This window comes from Hyperolius riggenbachi, chromosome 4 (genome assembly GCF_040937935.1).
Source record: "Hyperolius riggenbachi isolate aHypRig1 chromosome 4, aHypRig1.pri, whole genome shotgun sequence".
Classification (NCBI taxonomy): Eukaryota; Metazoa; Chordata; class Amphibia; order Anura; family Hyperoliidae; genus Hyperolius; species Hyperolius riggenbachi.
In genome coordinates, this window is record NC_090649.1 from 269,856,270 (window position 1) to 269,876,625 (window position 20,356).

A 20,356-nucleotide genomic window follows, 5' to 3' on the forward strand; every position below is an offset into this window, starting at 1 on the left:
TTTCGCATTACAGTGGGTATTACGAAATTAATGCGTATGGCCATGCTCCCAAGCGGAAAAGTTGACGCATAGATCAATGTTAGGTAGCCGCCGACTTTAAGGGTTAATAGCAAAGCCCCCTTAAATGCTAAGAGCCTCAAATTTGGAGAATATATTAAGGAGATCAGAAGGAATAAGAGGAAATTTTTTTTTTTCAAAAAGACCTTATAGTTTTTCAGAAAATCGATGTTAAAGTTTCAAAGGAAAAATGTATACATTTAAAAACCCGCCGACTTTAACGGTTAATAGCAAAGCCTGCTTAAAGTTTAGGAACACCAAATTCCCAGGGTATATTAAGGGGATCAGTGGGAATAAGAGGAAAATAATTTTTTTCAAAAAGACCTTATAGTTTTTGAGAAAATCGATTTTTAAGTTTCAAGGGGGAAAATGTCTTTCAAATGCGGAAAATGTCAGTTTTTTTTGCACAGGTAACAATAGTGTATTATTTTCATAGATTCCCCCAAGTGGGAAGAGTTTTACTTACTTCGTTCTGAGTGTGGGAAATATAAAAAAAAAAAAGACGTGGGGTCCCCCCTCCCAGACCTCTTTAACCCCTTGTCCCCCATGCAGGCTGGGATAGCCAGAATGCGGAGCACCGGCCGCGTGGGGCTCCGCACCCTGACTATACCAGCCCGCATGGTCCATGGATTGGGGGGTCTCGGAAGGGGAGGGGCAGCCAAGCTTTCCCCTCCCCCTCCGAGCCCTTGTCCAATCCAAGGACAAGGGGCTCTTCTCCACCTCCGATGGGCGGTGGAGGTGGAGGCCGCAATTTCCTGGGGGGGGGGTTCATGGTGGCATCTGGGAGTCCCCTTTAAAAAGGGGTCCCCCAGATGCCCACCCCCCCCTCCCAGGAGAAATGTATACATTTTTCCTTTGAAACTTTAACATCGATTTTCTGAAAAACTATAAGGTCTTTTTGAAAAAAAAAAATTTCCTCTTATTCCTTCTGATCTCCTTAATATACTCTCCAAATTTGAGGCGCTTAGCATTTAAGGGGGCTTTGCTATTAACCCTTAAAGTCGGCGGCTACCTAACATTGATCTATGCGTCAACTTTTCCGCTTGGGAGCATGGCCATACGCATTAATTTCGTAATACCCACTGTAATGCGAAAATTACGCGAAAATTACGCTTACGCGAAATTTCGCAAAATCCTTCATTACGATTATGTACTTCTGGCCATAATCGTAATTACACTAATTACGCGAAATCGTAATTACGTCATTACGCTCATCTCTACTTATAATTACAGCCATAAAATACTTTCCTGACAGTAAATGGCTTCTGATAGCAGGAAAAAGATTAAAAAAAAAGGTCAATAATTCATAGATTTGAGCTCTGGCTCTACTTCAATGAAGGTGCCATTGAGCAGAGACAAGGAAACAGTAAAAACTTAAAAAGACTACATTTAAATATAAAATAAAACTGTGGGATAGCTAAAAAAGTCACTTTAAGGAGGAGGACGGATACAATTGTTTTTCTGATCAGTTTATTTTCACCTTGGATGTCCTTTAAGTCACCCCTTTATATTATTTATTCTTCTAATCAAGGTATAAAGCAAAAAATGTGTGCACATTAAATATTTGAAAAGGTTTTTTTTGCAATAAAAAAAAAAAAAAAAAAAAAAAAAAAACTTGCTATAGTGGATCTCAGGTGGCCAGCTCCTCAGCACAACTAGTTCATTCCTTGTATTCCTCCCATACCCCACCAACAACCTACACTCACTCCCTACCTGCAAGTCACATGGATAATACTGTTCAAATCATTGGAGCATGTTTCCCAGCAATCCCTTCAGCAGCCACCCTTCCCTAGTGAATAATAGTCTGTCAGCCACTAGGGAGGCCTGATTGCAGTAAGGATCACAGTGAGACCTGCCCCACTGCTTGACACATGGGGGGTAGGCAAGTCAAGAAAGGGAGTGGAGTGGTTTGGAATGAATGAGAAGAGGTTTCAAGCTGTCAGCAGTGAGGATTCAGCCACGTAGGATCTGTTCCAGGAGGTAGTTACGTGCATTTGACAAAACTTTTTGTTTTTGCAAAAAAAAAAAAAAAAACATGAAACACACTTTTTCAGTTTGTAACTTTATTGTTAATAATATTATTGTTAAACATTTATATAGCGCTGACATCTTAAGCTGGGTACAAGGGTGCAGAGTCCATATTCAAAGCAGACGGAGGACCTGTGCTTATGCAAATTGCTTTGGCCGTGCTATGCACAAGTAAGGGGATGCTTTGTGTGGGAAAACTGCTGCAGGCAGCATTTTTTTTACCACACGCCATCTGGAAGCAGACTATCGATTTTGATAGGCTGTGATTCTGCATCCAAAATTGGGTGCTGGGAAAATGCTGCAATACGGGTGCAGTGGAAACAAACCCTACACACTACATTGTCATACCACTAACTGTCCCTCAGGGAAACCTACAATGTAAATCCCTACCATAGTCTATATATTTGCCTGATGAAGTGGTATTTATCACAATAAACGCATCGTCTTCCAATTTCAGTAATATTTATTTACCCTCTTTCTAGGGCATGTAGATTTATTACTTTTTTAAACCTTTCAAAAAGGTTAACTAATTATTGCTTTTCTTATACTTCTGTGTTAAAGGGAACCAGAGATGAACGTTTCACACAAAATAAACATATCAGTCGATAGCTTGTAAAGAATAAATGCTCTACCTGATAATTTCGCGGCTCTGGTGTGCCTTTTTTTAGTGTTTTCTATCCATTATTGCTCCAGGAAAAATCCAATATGGCCGCCGGCTCAAATCCCTTCTGCTACCGGGTTATGAGTTGTTCTGGATGTGCTGTCTAGGCTATATGAGACTAGGCTGCTATCGAGGCTATATGAGAAAGGCTGCAGCCTTTCATCTGTGTGCTTTCATTTTGGTATGATGTGCAGCTGCCTGTAGGAAGTCTCTCTCATAGGAATGAAACTGCAGTCATCATCAGTATCTATGCAGACAGAGTGCACACAGATCATATTGCCACACGTGTCTGTTTCAGAGATTCTCTATCAGCAGCAGCAGCAGCCCCTCCCATGTCATCACAGCTCTCAGTATGCAAAGCAGGAAATCTGAGCCAGGAGGTGGCAGGCTTGGGCTTGAAAAGACTCCACAGAAGAGTGACTCAGCTCTAATGATTCCAGGTCAAACCTAGACTGAGCCAGTCAGGGATTCTTATCACAGCTGATAATAGACTAATTAAGCAGATAAGAATGAAACTAAAAGCAGGGTAGACGTTTACTGTCATGTTCCCACTGATAAATGTAATAAAATACATGAGGATGCTTCGTCTCTGGTTCTCTTTAAATACAGCAAGGTTTATAGATGCGAGTATAAGCTTTGATCTCCTACAAAGTTGTAAGGCACAACTTTACCATGTTGGTGTAAAACCATTTATTGTTGATCATTTGTATGACATAACAAGGAATTTTGATGATTATGTATACTTCTTCATTAATTTATTGTATGTTAACGTGATATTATTATGTGCAAGTTTCTGTACTTTAATGGTATATACTCATTTATATTTTGGATGGTACCAATCTTTAAAAGAAAAAGAAAAAAACACGTTCTTAAAAAAAAGCTAATTTGATTATCCAAGAGTACCCAACGGAGTGAGGTAAGTCTACCCTTATCTTTTAAGCCGGTTTTAACCTTTTTATATGCCTTTTGTCACCTCTGCTCCTTCATGTACCACTGGTGGAGTGTTTTCCCCTTACCCATCTAGAGAGCCACTTTTATCCTGACTGGGTTCGCATTTGTTCTCCTCACCCGAACTGAGAGTGGTTACTATTGGCGACCCAACCACGACGATTATCTCTCCAATTGCTTATTCCCCCAATCGTTTTTATATACTACACTATATTGCCTCTTGGTGTGTGTGTGTGTGTGTGTGTGTGTGTGTGTGTGTGTGTGGTGGCAAGGTGGCTTCCCCAGGACAGCGTAACGCCGATCGGCGGCAGCACCTGGGGGACTAATTAGCCGGGGATCGCGCGCATGGATGTGCGCGCATCCGCCGGCATTAGGCTCCGCCCACCCGCGACGTCAACCCGCTGGCCAATTAGCAGTGCCGGCGGGTTGTAAACACCCGATCTCGGCATTGCAAAATGTACAATACACTTTGTTAAGCTAACAAAGAGTATTAATACTGGCTGCCACCTCCCCTGGTGGTCCCAGTGATCGAGCGACCACCAGGGGAGGAGGCAGCTGTGTATGTAAAAGCACGCACACACACACACACACACACACACACACACACACACACACACACACACACACACACACACACACACACACACACACACACACACACACACACACACACACACACACACACACACACACACACACACACACACACACACACACACACACACACACACACTGATCCCGTCCCCCTGCCCCCCTGATCGCCCAATAGCACCCCTCAGACCCCCCCCCCCCCCATCACTCCCTCAGACCACTATTTGCACCCAATCACCCCCCTAATCACCCATCAATCACCCCCTGTCACTATCTGTCAACGCTATATTGTAGATTGGGTCCTAAACTGCCCCCTGGGGGCTCCTGATCCCCCCCTCCCCGATACCCTCAGATCCTCCCCAGACCCCCCCCCCCCCCGTGTGTACTGTATACATCTATTCTCACCCACTGATCACCTGTCAATCACCCATCAATCACCCCCTGTCCCTGCCACCCATCAGATCAGACCCTAACCTGCCCCTTGCGGGCACCTGATCACCCGCCCACACTCTTAGATCGCCCGCATTGTTTACATCTGTTCTCCTCTCTAATCACCTACTGATCACCCATCAATCACACCCTGTCACTGCTACCCATCAGATCAGACCCTAATCTGCCCCTTACGGGCACCCAAACACCCGCCCACACCCTCAGATCGCCCTCAGACCCCCCCCCTTCCCCCCGATCACCTCCCCAGTGCATTATTTACATCTGTTCTCCCCTCTAATCACCCACTGATCACCCATCAATCACCCCCTGTCGCCCCCTAGCACACCTATCAATCAGATCAGGCCCTAATTTGCCTCATGTGGGCTCCTGATCACTCGGCCAAACCCTCAGATCCCCCTCAGACCCCCTTCCGATCACCTCCCCAGTGCATTGATTGCATCTATTCTCCCCTCTAATCACCCCCTGAGACACCCATCAATCACCTCCTGTCACCACCTGTCACCCCTAGCACTCCTACCCATCAGATCAGGCCCTAATCTGCCCCCTGTGGGCTTCTGATCACCCGGCCAAACCTTCACCCGCCCCACCGCAATGACAGAATTTTTTTTTTCTGATCACTGCAAAAAACACTGTACAATAACTGTGGCGCTGTAAAGATCAGTTTTGATTTTTTTTTTCCATCAAATCTCAGTGACCACAGCTTTCTACTTCACAAGTACTCCCTTTTGCTAGGTAAGTGCTCTTTTTCCTGGGTAGTCTCAGAGGAATACCCCCTAAATTTACCAGTCCACCATGGCAAAAAAAAAGGGTATTCCGCTGAAGAGGCCGCCGAGATTCTGCCCCAGTGGGGTGAGTGCGATTGGGAAGCCTCATCCAACAAATCATCCGGGTCAGGATACGAACCGGTGAACAGCAGTGGCTCTCTGACCGATAGCAATGACGAGGTTGAGGTCCCGGTTAGGGCCAGGCCTACCACACCCCATGTCACTGGACCACAGGATCAGACTCAAGGGCAGCAGAGTGGTGCTAGCGCTGATCCGAGTTACCTTGGTAAGGCATGCACCAGCAACGTAGCATCTCCTGGACCTAGCACCAGTACTACCATAGACCCTGGTGAAGTGGTGAGCACCAGCATGGTAGTAGAAACTGGTTCGGTGGCACGTGCATTAAGACTCGAGTCGCAGCCACCAGCAAAACAGGCCCATACTACCCATAGTCTCCCAGAGGTGCTGGCAAATCCCAATTGGCAATCCCCTGGTTCCGCCGCACCCATACTGCCCCCTTTCACTGGTCTGGAGTCCAGGTGGAGACAGATAATCTAGTAACGGCCCTACACTTTTTTCATCCGTTCTGCATCGTGGATCTCTAAGACTTAATTGTGGCTGAGACCAAACCGTTATGCCACACAATACGCAACCGCCAATCCGAGAAGCTACCATGCCCAGCCTTTTCAGTGGAAACCACTCCAAATTTCAAAACTTAACATTTTTTTGGGCCTTCTCCTTAACATGGGTCTAGTCAAAAATAATGTATTGCGGTCTTATTGGTCTACGCACCCAATACGTCACAATCTCACGTTCTCTGCTGCAATGTCCAGGTCACGATTTGAGAACATCCTGAGCTTCCTGCACTTCAGTGCCAATACAACCTGTCATCTAAGAGGCCATCCTGCTTATGACCAGTTCCACAAAATTCGGCCCCTCATAGACCACCTGTCATCAAAATTTGCAGATGCTTATACCCCTGAACAGTCATTTTGAGGCATTTGGTTTCCAGACTACTCCTCACGGTTTTGGGCCCCTAAAATGCCAGGGCAGTATAGGAACCCCACAAGTGACCCCATTTTAGAAAGAAGACACCCCAAGGTATTCCGTTAGGTGTATGATGAGTTCATAGAAGATTTTATTTTTTGTCACAAGTTAGTGGAAAATGACACTTTGTGAAAAAAAAAAAATCAATTTCCGCTAACTTGTGACAAAAAATAAAATCTTCTATGAACTCACCATACTTCTAACGGAATACCTTGGGGTTTTGTCTTTCTAAAATGGGGTCACTTGTGCGGTTCCTAAACTGCCCTGGCATTTTAGGGGCCCTAAACCGTGAGGAGTAGTCTAGAAACCAAATGCCTCAAAATGACCTGTAAAATCTTAAAGGTACTCATAGGACGTTGGGCCCCTTAGCGCACCTAGGCTGCAAAAAAAGTGTCATACATGTGGTATCGTCGTACTCATGAGAAGTAGTATAATGTGTTTCGGGGTGTATTTTTACACATACCCATGCTGGGTGGGAGAACTATCTCTGTAAATGGACAATTGTGTGTAAAAAAAAAAAATTATCATTTACAGAGATATTTCTCCCACCCAGCATAGGTATGTGTAAAAATACACCCCAAAACACATAATACTACTTCTCCTGAGTACAGCAATACCACATGTGTGACACTTTTTTGCAGCCTCGGTGCGCTAAGGGGCCCAACATCCTATGAGTACCTTTAGGATTTTACAGGTCATTTTGAGGCATTTGGTTTCTAGACTACTACTCACAGTTTAGGTCCCCTAAAATGCCAGGGCAGTACAGGAACCCCACAAGCGAACAATGCGCATATCTACGACCCTGAGACTGAAGTGAAGTTTTGCGTGGCGTAGGTATGCGTAGTGCGGGTCCTGCAGTGGTTAATATATCTGCAGCCTAAAACCTCATAACATTGGACTATGTAAGACTTTATGGCCTGACACTCATCCTTAGCATGCACATTTCTAGCACGTCGGGCAAATTGGGGCATCTGTCCTGCCCTAGATGCCCGCTGCTCCCCCCCAGCCGCCGCTTCCGTCCCAGCATCAGACCTCGATCAGGCGGCGACCAATAGTGCGGGCGCTAGGACCTAGCACACCGCACTGATATGTGGAAGTGACATCACTTCCGCATATAGAACGTGGTGCGTCCGTGCGCCCGCTCTAACTGGTCGGGTCGCCCGCTGATCGAGGTCTGATGCTGTAAGGTGAGGGGGGACGCCTGTCACCTCCTAACCTGGGGTGACGCCTGTCACTACCTAAACTGGGGGTCCCTGTCACTACCTAACCTGGGGGGGGGGTCCCTGTCTCTACCTAACCTGGGGGTCCCTGTCACTTCCTAACCTGGAGGACGCCTGTCACTACCTAAACGGGGGTCCCTGTCACTTCCTAACTTGGGGGCGCCTGTCACTTCCTAACCTGGGGGTCCCTGTCTCTACCTAACCTGGGGGCGCCTGTCACTACCTAACCTGGGGGTCCCTGTTGCTACCTAACCTGGGGGTCCCTGTTGATACCTAACCTGGGGGTCCCTGTTGATACCTAACCTGGGGGTCCCTGTCACTACCTAACTGAGGGTCCCTGTCACTACCTAACCTGGGGGGCACCTGTCACTACCTAACTGAGGGTCCCTGTCACTACCTAACCTGGGGGGCACCTGTCACTACCTGAGGGTCCCTGTCACTACCTAACCTGGGGGGCACCTGTCACTACCTAACTGAGGGTCACTACCCAACCTGGGGGGCACCAGTCACTACCTGAGGGTCCCTGTCACTACCTAATCTGGGGGACGCCTGTCACTACCTAAACTGGGGGCTCCTGGCGCTACCTAAACTGTAGGGCTCCTGGCGCTACCTAAACTGTAGGGCTCCTGGCGCTACCTAAACTATCCAGGCCAGCCAGCCCAGCATCACCACCAGCCAACCAGCCCAGAATCACTGTCAAAAAGGCCACAGCATTACCACCAGTCAGGCCAGCATTTACTTCAACCAGCCAAGCACAGCCCAGCATCACCACCAGCCAGGTCACAGCATCACCCCCAGCCAAACCAGCCACAGCATCACCGCCAGCTAGCCTGGCCACAGCATCACCGCAAGTCCTTTCAGCCCACACATCATTCCCAATCCAGCCAAAAACAGTATTGCCAGGCCAGCCAGGCACAGCAGCCAGTAGAGGAGAATTCAGAAGCCAGGTGAGAGGTGTCTACCATATTAAGGGGGCATTCTGCCTATTTATGTGAAATGCTATCTATTTATGTGCCTCATGACTGCTGAATGTGTCTTGTTGGGGGCCTCATGATTTTTTGGGGGCATCATGATTGCTGAATGTGTCTTGTTGGGAGCCTCATGATTTGTTGGGGGCCTCATGATTTGTTCGGGGCCTCATGATTGCTGAATTTGTCTTGATGGGGGCCTAATGATTGCTGAATTTGTCTTGTTGGGGGTCTCATGATTGCTAACTGCGAGACTATGGGAAAAGCTGAATCGTCATCATATGAGACAATAGCCTTGTATAAGGGAGAGACAGACTGGCACCAGATGTGGGTGGGTGGGCACTGGGTTCACCGGATTGCGTACTCCATAATCAACGTGCTCTCCAGAGCATACACTTGAGCAATTGACAATGAAGAGAAAATGGAGGCACAGTTGAAAAAATAGAAATACCTTTTAATCCACGGTGTGCCGACACGCGGGGTACAGTGGGGGTGAGGGGATGCCTGACAGCATCCCTCTGAGGAAGCTTTTTTAGCGAAACAGCTGTCAGGCATCCCCTCACCCCCACTGTACCCCGCGTGTCAGCACACCGTGGATTAAAAGGTATTTCTATTTTTTCAACTGTGCCTCCATTTTCTCTTCATTGTCAAATATGAGACAATAGCATTAAACCTACTTTTTTTAGATTTTTAAAACAGAAAATAAAACTGGAACGTTCTAAAAAAAAAAAGAATACATTTTTCAGTAGTAGGATGGATGAAATTGTTTATCTTCACAGTTTATTTTCAACTTGGATTTTCCATAATGTTCATGTATGAGTTAAAACGTTTGTATTTAGTTTAAATTACTGTTGCCACTTTGCGATAGATAGATAAGTGACTTTTGGGTTGCAGTTTGGGCACTCGGCCTCCAAAAGGTTCGCCACCACTGTCCTATTCTAATGTCCCACATTGCTAAGTTCATGTAAATTTATCTCCACCCGTGGCCACACCCACATTCTGGTCCATGGCCACACCCATTCTTCAGCACGCCACACAACGTAACCCTCGTATTTTTCAGTGCGCTGCGTGTGCCGCACAACTTCCCCGGAGTCTTTGGCGCGCGCCGCACCACTTCTTCCCTGCCTTTTTGCCGACCCCCCCCCCCCCCCCCGGAAAATTTTCTGCGGACGCCGATGATTTCTAGTACTCTTTATGGACTGCCACTCTTCCTAAGCATGTACATTTCCAGTACTCTTTATGGCCTGCCACTTTTCCTTAGCGTGTACATTTTCAAGACTCTGCTCTCTTTTACAGTCCTTTAAGGGACTCAGAACTGTAAAATGACAAAGATCAAAGATTATAAACATACCTGGGGCTTCCTCCAGCCCCATCAGCACCGATTGCTCGCACGCCGCCGACCTGCACTGCCCACAGCTTTGGGAACCGGGTCCCATCACTGACATCAGTCGAGGCCAGCTACGCAGGAGAAGTGTACTCTTTGCGCATCTCTCCAGCAGCTGCTGGAGAGATACGTAGAGGGCGCACTTCTCTTACGCTATACTGGCTCCGACTGACTGAAGGGACAGGACCCGATTCCTGAAGCTGCGGGCAGCGGAGGATGGCGGCGTGCGAGCAATCGGTGCTGATGGGGCTGGAGGAAGCCCCAGGTATGTTTAAAATCTTTGTCATTTTACAGCTCTGGTACACTAAGGTCTGTAGTCTCTCACAAGTTCAGATTCTGTACATATTTTTATTTAGGAGAATATGCTCAACTGCAGCCCTATTATGGACAGTAAAAAGCCAACACTATATAATGCATTGTACGAACATTAAATTATTTTTGCATTATGTCAAAACTCTTCTGTGGAGATGGATAATATCAAACAGATGTGTATAATAAAAACAAACTGAGAAAAATGAAAAGAAATAATAATAATCACAGGTTAAAAACAAAATTGAATGGTCCAATGAAAGTTGGGATATTGTACCCAAAAACCCAAAGACCCACCTTTATAACTTTTGATCCAAAAGTGATCCCTGTACGCATCATGCCATCTGCTATGCCAAGTCGGTCTGTGTTATACAGGAGAGGAGTGATCAGCGTGCAGTATGCGGCACCAGCCCATGGCTTTAATAACTGGAGAGCCAGATCTTCACTTGTTCCACCTACATTGTCCAGAACAACATCAAACCTAAGGATGACAGGATATCATAAAAGTCAGCATTTCAGAATCAGAATCAGAATAATCAGTGGCGGACACAGCCAGCAGCAGGCCACTGTGCAAAATACCAATTGCGGGCCCCTGAGAGGCAGCAAAAAGTGGGTGTGGCCATAACTAAATTAGGTGTAGTTACACATTGCATATATTTACCAATACGGTCTATGGTAACCTTTCCTGAGGCCAAGAAATATTTCTTGATGGATGCGCATACATGTACCGTAATAACTGCATTATACAGCTTAATGAACAAAAGAAAAACTTACAACCCAAGACCTCCAATCCTGCATCATTAAGACAGAACCTGACATGACAGGTTCTTGCTTTTATACTTTAAAGCACACCTGAGTTGAGGGGGATATGGAGGTTGCCATATTTATTTATTTTTAAACAATGAAGATTACCTGGGTGTCTTCCCAATCCTCTGCCTCCAATACATTTAGCCGTAGACCCTGAACAAGCATGCAAATCAGATGTTTCTGACTGAAGTGTGAAGCTGACTAGAAAAAAAATGCAAATCGATCTAGGACTTAAGGCTCATACACACATCAGACCATAGTCTTTTGAAAATGAAAGATCACAGACCAATTTTACCCCCTTCCATGTAGTATGAGAGCCATACCTACACAGTCTATTCTATGGAGCTGAACTCCCCATCAGACAGAAATCTTTGCAAGATGCTGCACACAAAGATGCTGTACACATTCAAAAGATCAGTATCTGCAAAAGATCTGTTCCTACAAAAGATCTGTTCCTGCAAAAGATCTGTTCCTGCAAAAGATCCGTTCCTGCAAAATGCATTTATAGTCTATGATATCTGCAGATCATCATACACACCTTGTTTAACAGAAATTCATCTGCAGATCAGATCCACCAGGATGGATTTTCAGATCTGCAGATGATTGTCTGATCTGCAGATGAATGGCAGCTAAACAAGGTGTGTATGATGATCTGCAGATCTCATAGACCATGAATGCAATTTGCAGGAACAGATCTTTTGCACATACTGATCTTTTGTTTCTGTACAGAATCTGTGTGTGCAGCATCTTGCAAAGATTTTTTTCTGATGGGGAGTTCAGCTCCATAGAAAAGACTGTGAAGGTATGGCTCTCATACTACATGCAAGGGGGTAAAATTGGTCTGTGATCTTTCATTTTCAAAAGACTATGGTCTGATGTGTGTATGTGGCCATACTGGCCAAAGATGTTGCAGTCTGCAGCTGCAGTGTGCGGTTTAGACCACCTGGCTGGAACCCAGCCCAGAGGCAGAGTGAGCTAGGAGGCAGGAGGTGCAGTGGGAAAACAGGACAGAGGATTGTAAACAGGGGGTGGTTCCAAGATGTTTTTTTGAGGGTGCTATGTAAGCGCTAGATCCACCGCTGGGGTAGTTGACCTCCGGCGCGCTACCATGGCAAAAATGGGCGTGTTCATGCACTGGAAAGTGGGCGTGGTAATGACGGGTCATGAATAAGTCCAAATGTACATGAACTTAGCAGCAGTTAGTAATTCACAGACAGTGGACATCAACAGGAAACTTTGAATGAAGCCCCGTCTCCTAATAAAAACAATTATACCCTATTTACTATACATATAGCAGAGATTAGATTGTGAGCTCCTCTGAGGACATTCAGTGAGATTATGTACTATATAAAGTGCTGCAGAAGATGGCAGTGCTATATAAATAATAATAATAATAATAATATGATAGTACATAAGACTATGACTATGGTAGGATTAGATTGTGAGCTTCTCTGAGGACAGTCAGTGAGATTATTATGTACTTTGTAAAGTGCTGCAGAAGATGGCAGTGCTATAGAAATAATAATAATAGTACATTAGACTATGACTATGGTAGGATTCGATTGTGAGCTCCACTGAGGAGAGTTAGTGACATGACTATGTACTCTGTAAAGTGTTGCAGATGTCCGTGCTATATAAATACATATTAATAATACTGTATGGTAGGACATTAGACTATGACTATGGTAGGATTAGATTGTGAGCTCCTCTAAGGACAGTCAGTGAGATTATTATGTACTCTGTAAAGTAATGCAGAAGATGGCAGTGCTATATAAATAATAATAATAATAATAGTACATTAGACTATGACTATGGTAGGATTCGATTGTGAGCTCCTCGGGAGTGTGGGCTAAAAGATTACCTGGAATGTCAGGAGGGTGGGTGGGCTGAAAGATTACCTGGGAGGGAGATTGGGTGGGCTGAAAGATTACCTGGGAGGGAGATTGGGTGGGCTGAAAGATTACCTGGGAGGGAGGTTGGGCTCAAAGATTACCTGGGAGGGAGGGTGGGTGGGCTCAAAGATTACCTGGGAGGGAGGGTGGGTGGGCTCAAAGATTACCTGGGAGGGAGGGTGGGTGGGCTCAAAGATTACCTGGGAGGGAGGGTGGGTGGGCTCAAAGATTACCTGGGAGGGAGGGTGAGCGGGCTCAAAGATTACCTGGGAGGGAGGGTGGGCGGGCTCAAAGATTACCTGGGAGGGAGGGTGGGCGGGCTCAAAGATTACATGGGAGGGAGGGAGGTTGGGCTCAAAGATTACCTGAGAGGGTGGGAGGGTGAGAGGGCTCAAAGATTACCTGGGAGGGAGGGTGGGCGGGCTCAAAGTTTACCTGGGAGGGAGGGTGGGCGGGCTCAAAGATTACCTGGGAGGGAGGGTGGGCGGGCTCAAAGATTACCTGGGAGGGAGGGTGGGCGGGCTCAAAGATTACCTTGGAAGGAGGGAGGGTGGGCTCAAAGATTACCTGGGAGGGTGGGCGGGCTCAAAGATTACCTGGGAGGGTGGGCGGGCTCAAAGATTACCTGGGAGGGTGGGCGGGCTCAAAGATTACCTGGGAGGGTGGGCGGGCTCAAAGATTACCTGGGAGGGTGGGCGGGCTCAACGATTACCTGGGAGGGTGGGCGGGCTCAAAGATTACCTGGGAGGGTGGGCGGGCTCAAAGATTACCGGGGAGGGTGGGCGGGCTTAAAGATTGCCTGGGAGAGAGGGAGGGTGGGTGGGCTCAAAGATTACCCTATGGGCTCAAAGATTACCTGGTTGGTTGGACAGTAGGGAGGGTGGAGGGTAAAAGATTACCTGGTCGGGAGGGTGGACTACTTGCAGTGCAAAAGAGGGAAGCCCGACTCCTAGAGCTCCAGCCTCCAGGTCCTTGCTGTCTCCTCCTCTGCAATGCAGCTTGCACTGAATCAGGAAGTAGCGCGAGCGGTATTGCTGAGGAGGAGACAGCGTGGACCTGGAGGCTGGAGCTCTAGTGTCTGCTAGAGCCCGGAGCCCTTAGCTGTATCTTTTGCTGTGCATAACAGGGGAGCCAAGTACAAATGGGGGGGTTGTACCCGGATTTGGTTTTGGCTCATACAGGTTCTGGAAGGATGGGGGATAATGTCCAAAAGCCAAAAGCCAAGGCTGCCATACTATGGCACCACCAGTCGCACTTGGCAATCATCTATCATCCCTAGGGAGACATGGGGGGGCAGAGGGAGGCAAAGGTTCAGCAGTGATGACCCAGTTATTCATGGCTGATGCTGCTGAGGATCCCAATTGCTGACATCTGGCAGTGCTGGCCAAGGTCTTCCAGTTCAGAAGGTGCAGTAGTGTTTACTTCTGTGGTGGGTCCCGACTCCGAGGCAGCATTCAGCAGGGCTAATCAAGATAATCGGTTTGTCCCAGAAGCATCCGGCTGCAGTGGCCCTTACTTCCGGCTTAGTGGCTAGCATCATGGAGGGGCATATATACCTGCTCTAACAGGAAATGGGCCTCCAATCTCCAGGATATCACTAGGAAAATATTATAATGCATATCTTGACACCACAAAAACTATAAGCAGCATCTATGTACAGTCAGAGAAATATAGATTACATGTAAGTAACATGCATGTATCTTCTGTAGTAACTTTATGCATAAAACCACAAAATTTGCCATGCTACGTACACACGATACAATTTTCTGACAGATTTACTATCAGATCAAGTATTTCCAACAGGTCTGATCTGATTTACGATCTATTTTCCATAGTAGTGAATGGTAAATCGATAGCAAAACCGATCGGAAATCTGATCAGACCTGTTGGAAATAAATCGGTCTGACAGTAAATCTGTCAGGAAATTGTATCGTATGTACCTAGCATAACACCCAAGCCCATAACATACCTGATCTGCACTCTCTTTTATTCCACTTCCCATTTAAAAGACACATGAAAAACAATGCAAATTGCCTGGCTGTGCTGCTGATCCTCTAACTAATACTTTTAGCCATAGCCCGGAACAAGCATGCAGATCACATGTTTGACTGAAGTTGAACTGTATCTTCTGCATGCTTTTTCAGGTGTGTGATTCAGGCATTACTGGTGCATGAAAGATGAGTAGGACTGACAGGCAACTGGTATTGTTTACAAGAAAATAAATATGGCAGATACCATATGACTGTCACTTCAGGTTTCTTTTATGCAAAGAAAAGCAAATGCTACACTAATGATAGAATTGTGCTATCACTAGAATTACATTTCATGCTGATAAATGTAGTCTAGCGGAGAGCTATGAATATACTGGAAGAGAACATTGTACTGCTTTATTAAATAAAACCTGTAACTTATAAAAGTTCCCCTGGGGGTACTCACCTCGGGTGGGGGAAGCCTCTGGATTCGATCGAGGCTTCCCGAGTTCTCCTGTGGCCCACGGCGGTTTCGCTGTGCCCCTCTGAATAGCGGGGATGTTATTATTTACCTTCCCGGCTCCAGCGCAGGTGCAGTATCGGCTCTCCGCTCAGAGATAGGTGGAAATAGCCAATCGCTGTCGGTCCGCTCTACTGCGCAGAGGCAAGTCTCCTGCGTCTGCATAGTAGAGCGGACCCGACGAAGATCGGCTATTTCTGCCTATCTCCTTGCTGAGAGCCGCAACAGCGCCCCCGCTGGAGCCAGGGAAGGTAAATAAATCAGCGCTTATCAGCGCTTGTCTGGCTTATCGGGGGAGGATTCTGGGACACTTCGGGGGAGCCAGCGCTGGATTGCCTGCAGCTACAGGGATGGGGGAAGCCTCATTGGGACCCTGAGGCTTCCCCCTCCTGAGGTGAGTACCCCCAGGAGATGTTTTTTCTTGTTACAGTCTCTTTAAGCCTAAAACATATAACACACTGATAATGTAATCTGTCCTTCCGTGTTTTACACTTTCATTTGCAAAGTGTATGAAAGAAGCAGCATCTATGTGGCAGCATGGCAAGTAAACACATTCCGTTCTCCTCTAATACTCAGGCTGCTATTAGGAGATATAGCCTGTTCTAATTTGGAAAACACAAACATTATACTGTAGACCATTTGAAGCTATTCAAAAATAAAAAGACAAGGTCACAAGCAACAAGAAGTATAGGCAGTATGCTATTATGCTCAAAAGGGTGAGAGTTTTCTGTGTTTTTATTTAATCATTATTTTGGGGGTGTGGCTTATGTTAAAAATATGAAGGCACTGACCTAAAACATTCAAATACTACAAAGGAAAAAGTAATAAGGGTTGCTAATTTTCAGGTTCTATTTCTAAAGCATTCAGTATTCTATAGCCTATGCAAAATCAAATCCATTTGCTGTGTTCACTGGTATTTACCTGCCCATTGGAATAGATTTCATAAACCAGTTATCACAGGTAAAACAGATTGGGAGAAATTAATATTAAAAAAATGGTAAAGGTGGGAAATACTTCCCACCTTTATGTCTTTCTGCATCTCTCTCTGCTGGCCTGGCTCAATAAGCTTTCACTAAGGCTTAAGCCCTATACACACATTAGATAAATCCCTGCAGGAATCCAATTGGGTGTACAGCATCCCCCGGCCCCTCTCAGGCACCTGGCCAGCAATACTCCTTGCGAATAGCTTTGGTGGATTGACGGCCGAGAGCATTGTTCTATCCACTTACCCCGTCCGCTGCATCAGGTCAGGCTAACAACGTGTCTGTGAACCTCAGCCTCGCCATGTTGAGCGAGGGATCGGGTACCAATCCTCAATGGGCAACATGCCTCGTACATGTTTCCACTATGCTGGCAGTCATCTGGGAGAAAGGATGCTGCCACTTATAATTATAATAATAATAGGCAACTGGCCCTGCGTAGCAAGGACAGTTGTCTCAGTGTAGCTGGGTCCGTGCTTTTTGCTACTGCGCATGTGCGCAGCACGGACCCAGCCTCACACAGGGAGGACGAGAGGGACACAGCCAGGCTAGCGGGCGGCCGGGTGTGCGGCGGGTGCGTGCGGTGGGTGCGTGCGGCGGGTGCGTGATGGGCGGGAGCGCGCATGCGCGCGGTAGGCGCGGAGACAGACCTAGCCCGCTTTTAAACGGGCTAAGGTCACTAGTAATATAATAATAATGTGAGAATGCATCTGAATCCCCCTAGCCTTGCCATGAGCGGCTATAGGGATTTGCATGCGTCATGCGATTTTATGTTGCCAACAGTTTCTGTTATGGCACATGAATTCGGATGCAGCCCATTGATTTCGATAGGCTGTAAAATTGCCTCCAAACTGGAAATTTCAATAGTGGAAACTCCGAAGTTACAATAAATAAAAAGGCTTAAGGTAGCCCCCAGAGCAACCAATTCTGCTTTCATTTAACAGTTGGAACCTGATTAAGGCCCAGTTCACACTTGCGTTACAGTGAAAACGTAACTGATCACCGGTCAATCGGATCTGTTTTCACTCCATTGCCACTCTGCTTCCGTTTCCCCACATACCCTCCAGACCCCCACTTCCAAAGTGGATTTTGCCCCTTAGAACTGTCTATTTCTTCACTAGTGCGAAGAAACGTTGTGTTTTTTTAATGTCCTCAATTCAGCGCTTCAGCTGCAGCAGGAAACTTGCGCTCTGTTCAGCGGATAAGGCGGAACGGATCCATTTGAATGGATGGATGTGAACGGATCCATAGGTTAACATTGGATCCATTTGCATCCGTTAGGATCTGTTCTGATCCACAAACAGAGCTTTTTTTTCCACCAGTGTGAACCGGGTCTTACTGCCCTGAGAAATAGAGATGATCAATGAATTGCCTGAGTAGCATTCTCAGTCTATCTCAATCAGGATTCCCTGGAACCACAGGGTTCCTTGAGTACTCTGCAGGGGTTCCTTGAGATCCATAAATTATTTTCAGGGTTCCTCTAGAACGGCTGCATCAAATATATAAATGGTGCAAGTAATGGCATAGCCTCCTATTTCCTGTTACCAAAAATGTAAAACTAAAAGGGTGAATGGAGGCTTTAAATCCATAGGACTTGATTCACAAAGTGGTGCTAACTGTTTAGCACAGACTTTTGTGGCACAATTTGCCACAATTGCGCGCGCAAAAGTCCGCGAACGCGCGAATCGCGGCACTTTGCGCGCACAAAAGTCCGTGAACGGCACTTCACGTGCTAACTGTTTAGCACCCGTGCTAAACAGTTAGCACCGCTTTGTGAATCAAGCTCATAGTATTAAAGTAGGTAAAATGTTATATAATACAAGAATCTAAATGCAGCAAACTCACAGCTCTCTTATCCTTAGTTGCTCTGGTAATGGTGCCAGAGTGTAATCAATCACATCATCAGCCCCAAGACTTTTCATCAGTGGTACAGCCCCTCCTGAGCAGACAGCGGTCACATGAGCCCCCCATGCTTTCACCAGCTGAAGGAACAGAAAAAGTAAACATGTCAAAAACACGTCAATGACAAGAAATCATCCCATCTAAAATAAACTGTATGCTAAACTGAATGCAAGTAAAGTAAGTGCAAGTATGAAATGTATTTGGTACAATATTTACTAATAGTGAGAACTAATGATCAATACAGACACAAATTCTAATACAAAATAACATGCTAAGAATTGGTTCATGCCATGAATATACTTTCATGAATAGTCTAAACATGGAATTTCATTGACAATACCTGAATGGCGACTGTGCCAACTCCTCCTGATGCCCCAATAATTAAAACACTGCCAAAAGAGAAAGGTTACTCTATATTTAATTGCATGTACATTTCATTTTACACAAATTTAACATAATACTATTATGCCAGACCAGTGTATTAAGGAAGATGGATTATGGGAATATGCAACAATACCCAAGACATTAGGAGTCTTTTCAATAAAAAGAAAAAAAAAATGTTGCAATTGTGCACAATATGAACTACCGGTAGGTACCATAAATGCAGATTTCAGCTGCACCATGAATCAAGAATTTCCTGTTTCTTACAATTAAAGGGATACTGTAGGGGGGTCAGGGGAAAATAAGTTGAACTTACCCGGGGCTTCTAACGGTCCCCCGCAGACATCCTGTGTTGGCGCAGCCACTCACCGATGCTCCGGCCCCACCTCCGGTTCACTTCTGGAATTTCAGACTTTAAAGTCTGAAAACCACTGCGCCTGCGTTGCCATGTCCTCGATCCCGCTGATGTCACCAAGAGCACACAGCGCAGGCCCAGTATGGTCTGTGTCTGCGCAGTACACTCCTGGTGACATCAGCGGGAGTGAGGACATGGCAACGCAGGCGCAGTGGTTTTCTGACTTAAAAGTCAGAAATTCCAGAAGTGAACTGGAGGCGGGGCCAGAGCATTGGGGAGTGGCTGCGCCAACACAGGATGTCTTTATGGGACCATTAGAAGCCCCGGGTAAGTTCAACTCATTTTCCCCCGACCCCCCTACAGTATCCCTTTAAAGCAATTGATCCTTGTTAAATATATGATATGTATATCTACAGTTGCTTTAAAGTGTACACATGATGGGTTTTTTTTTTATTTTAAAGTGAAAATGTATTAATTTTGTATATGTTATAACAGCACAGGTAGCCCCGGTGCAGCAGACAAAAACATATAGAATTACATCAACAAGAAAATACAAACAGTACATTCTAAGTGTATCTGTCGGAGAGTGTGGGGGGGGGGACCCCAGTAATATAACAAGCAGTAAGAATTAGTAATAAGAGGGCGTATATCGGGAGGTAGAGCAGCAGGCTCTACAATCTAGAAAAATATCATGTAGGTCCACCCACTAAGACCAAGCTTTATCAAATTGTTGTAGGATCTTTCTAAATTCATAAACTTGTTTGAGTCCAGCCCCATAAAGGTGCGTGGGGTCCTTCCCCCATTCTCTTGTAATTCCCCCCCCCCCCCCCCCCCCCTCTGGTAATCTGTCCAGCCGTGGCCAGTTGTGTGCTTCTGTATATGTGCGGACCGGCTGCAGGAGCCCAATGGAGTGGCAAAAGAGGACAGCGAGGAACCCCATGCACCTGATGGGGCTGGAGGAAGCCCAAGGTAAGTATAAATACACCATTAAACTACATCTCAGGTTTCCTTTAAAGGGAAGGTTCAGGGAGGGTGGGTAAAAAATAAAAATCAATTTTCACTTACCTGGGGCTTCCTCCAGCCCGTGGCAGGCAGGAGGTGCCCTCGCCGCCGCTCCGCAGG

General features: G+C 46.2%; 1 protein-coding gene across 1 annotated transcript in view; it reads right to left on the bottom strand.

Annotated features, from left to right (window-relative positions):
* The window catches only part of RTN4IP1 (reticulon 4 interacting protein 1), a 64,387-nt gene that overhangs the window by 12,208 nt on the left and 31,823 nt on the right, over positions 1–20,356 (bottom strand). The window contains exons 5-7 of the mRNA XM_068279425.1: positions 18,839–18,887; positions 18,442–18,578; positions 10,725–10,908 (exon numbers count right to left, since the gene is read on the bottom strand). Of these exons, the coding sequence (XP_068135526.1) occupies positions 10,725–10,908; positions 18,442–18,578; positions 18,839–18,887 (370 nt within the window). The remainder of the gene's footprint in view (positions 1–10,724; positions 10,909–18,441; positions 18,579–18,838; positions 18,888–20,356) is intronic.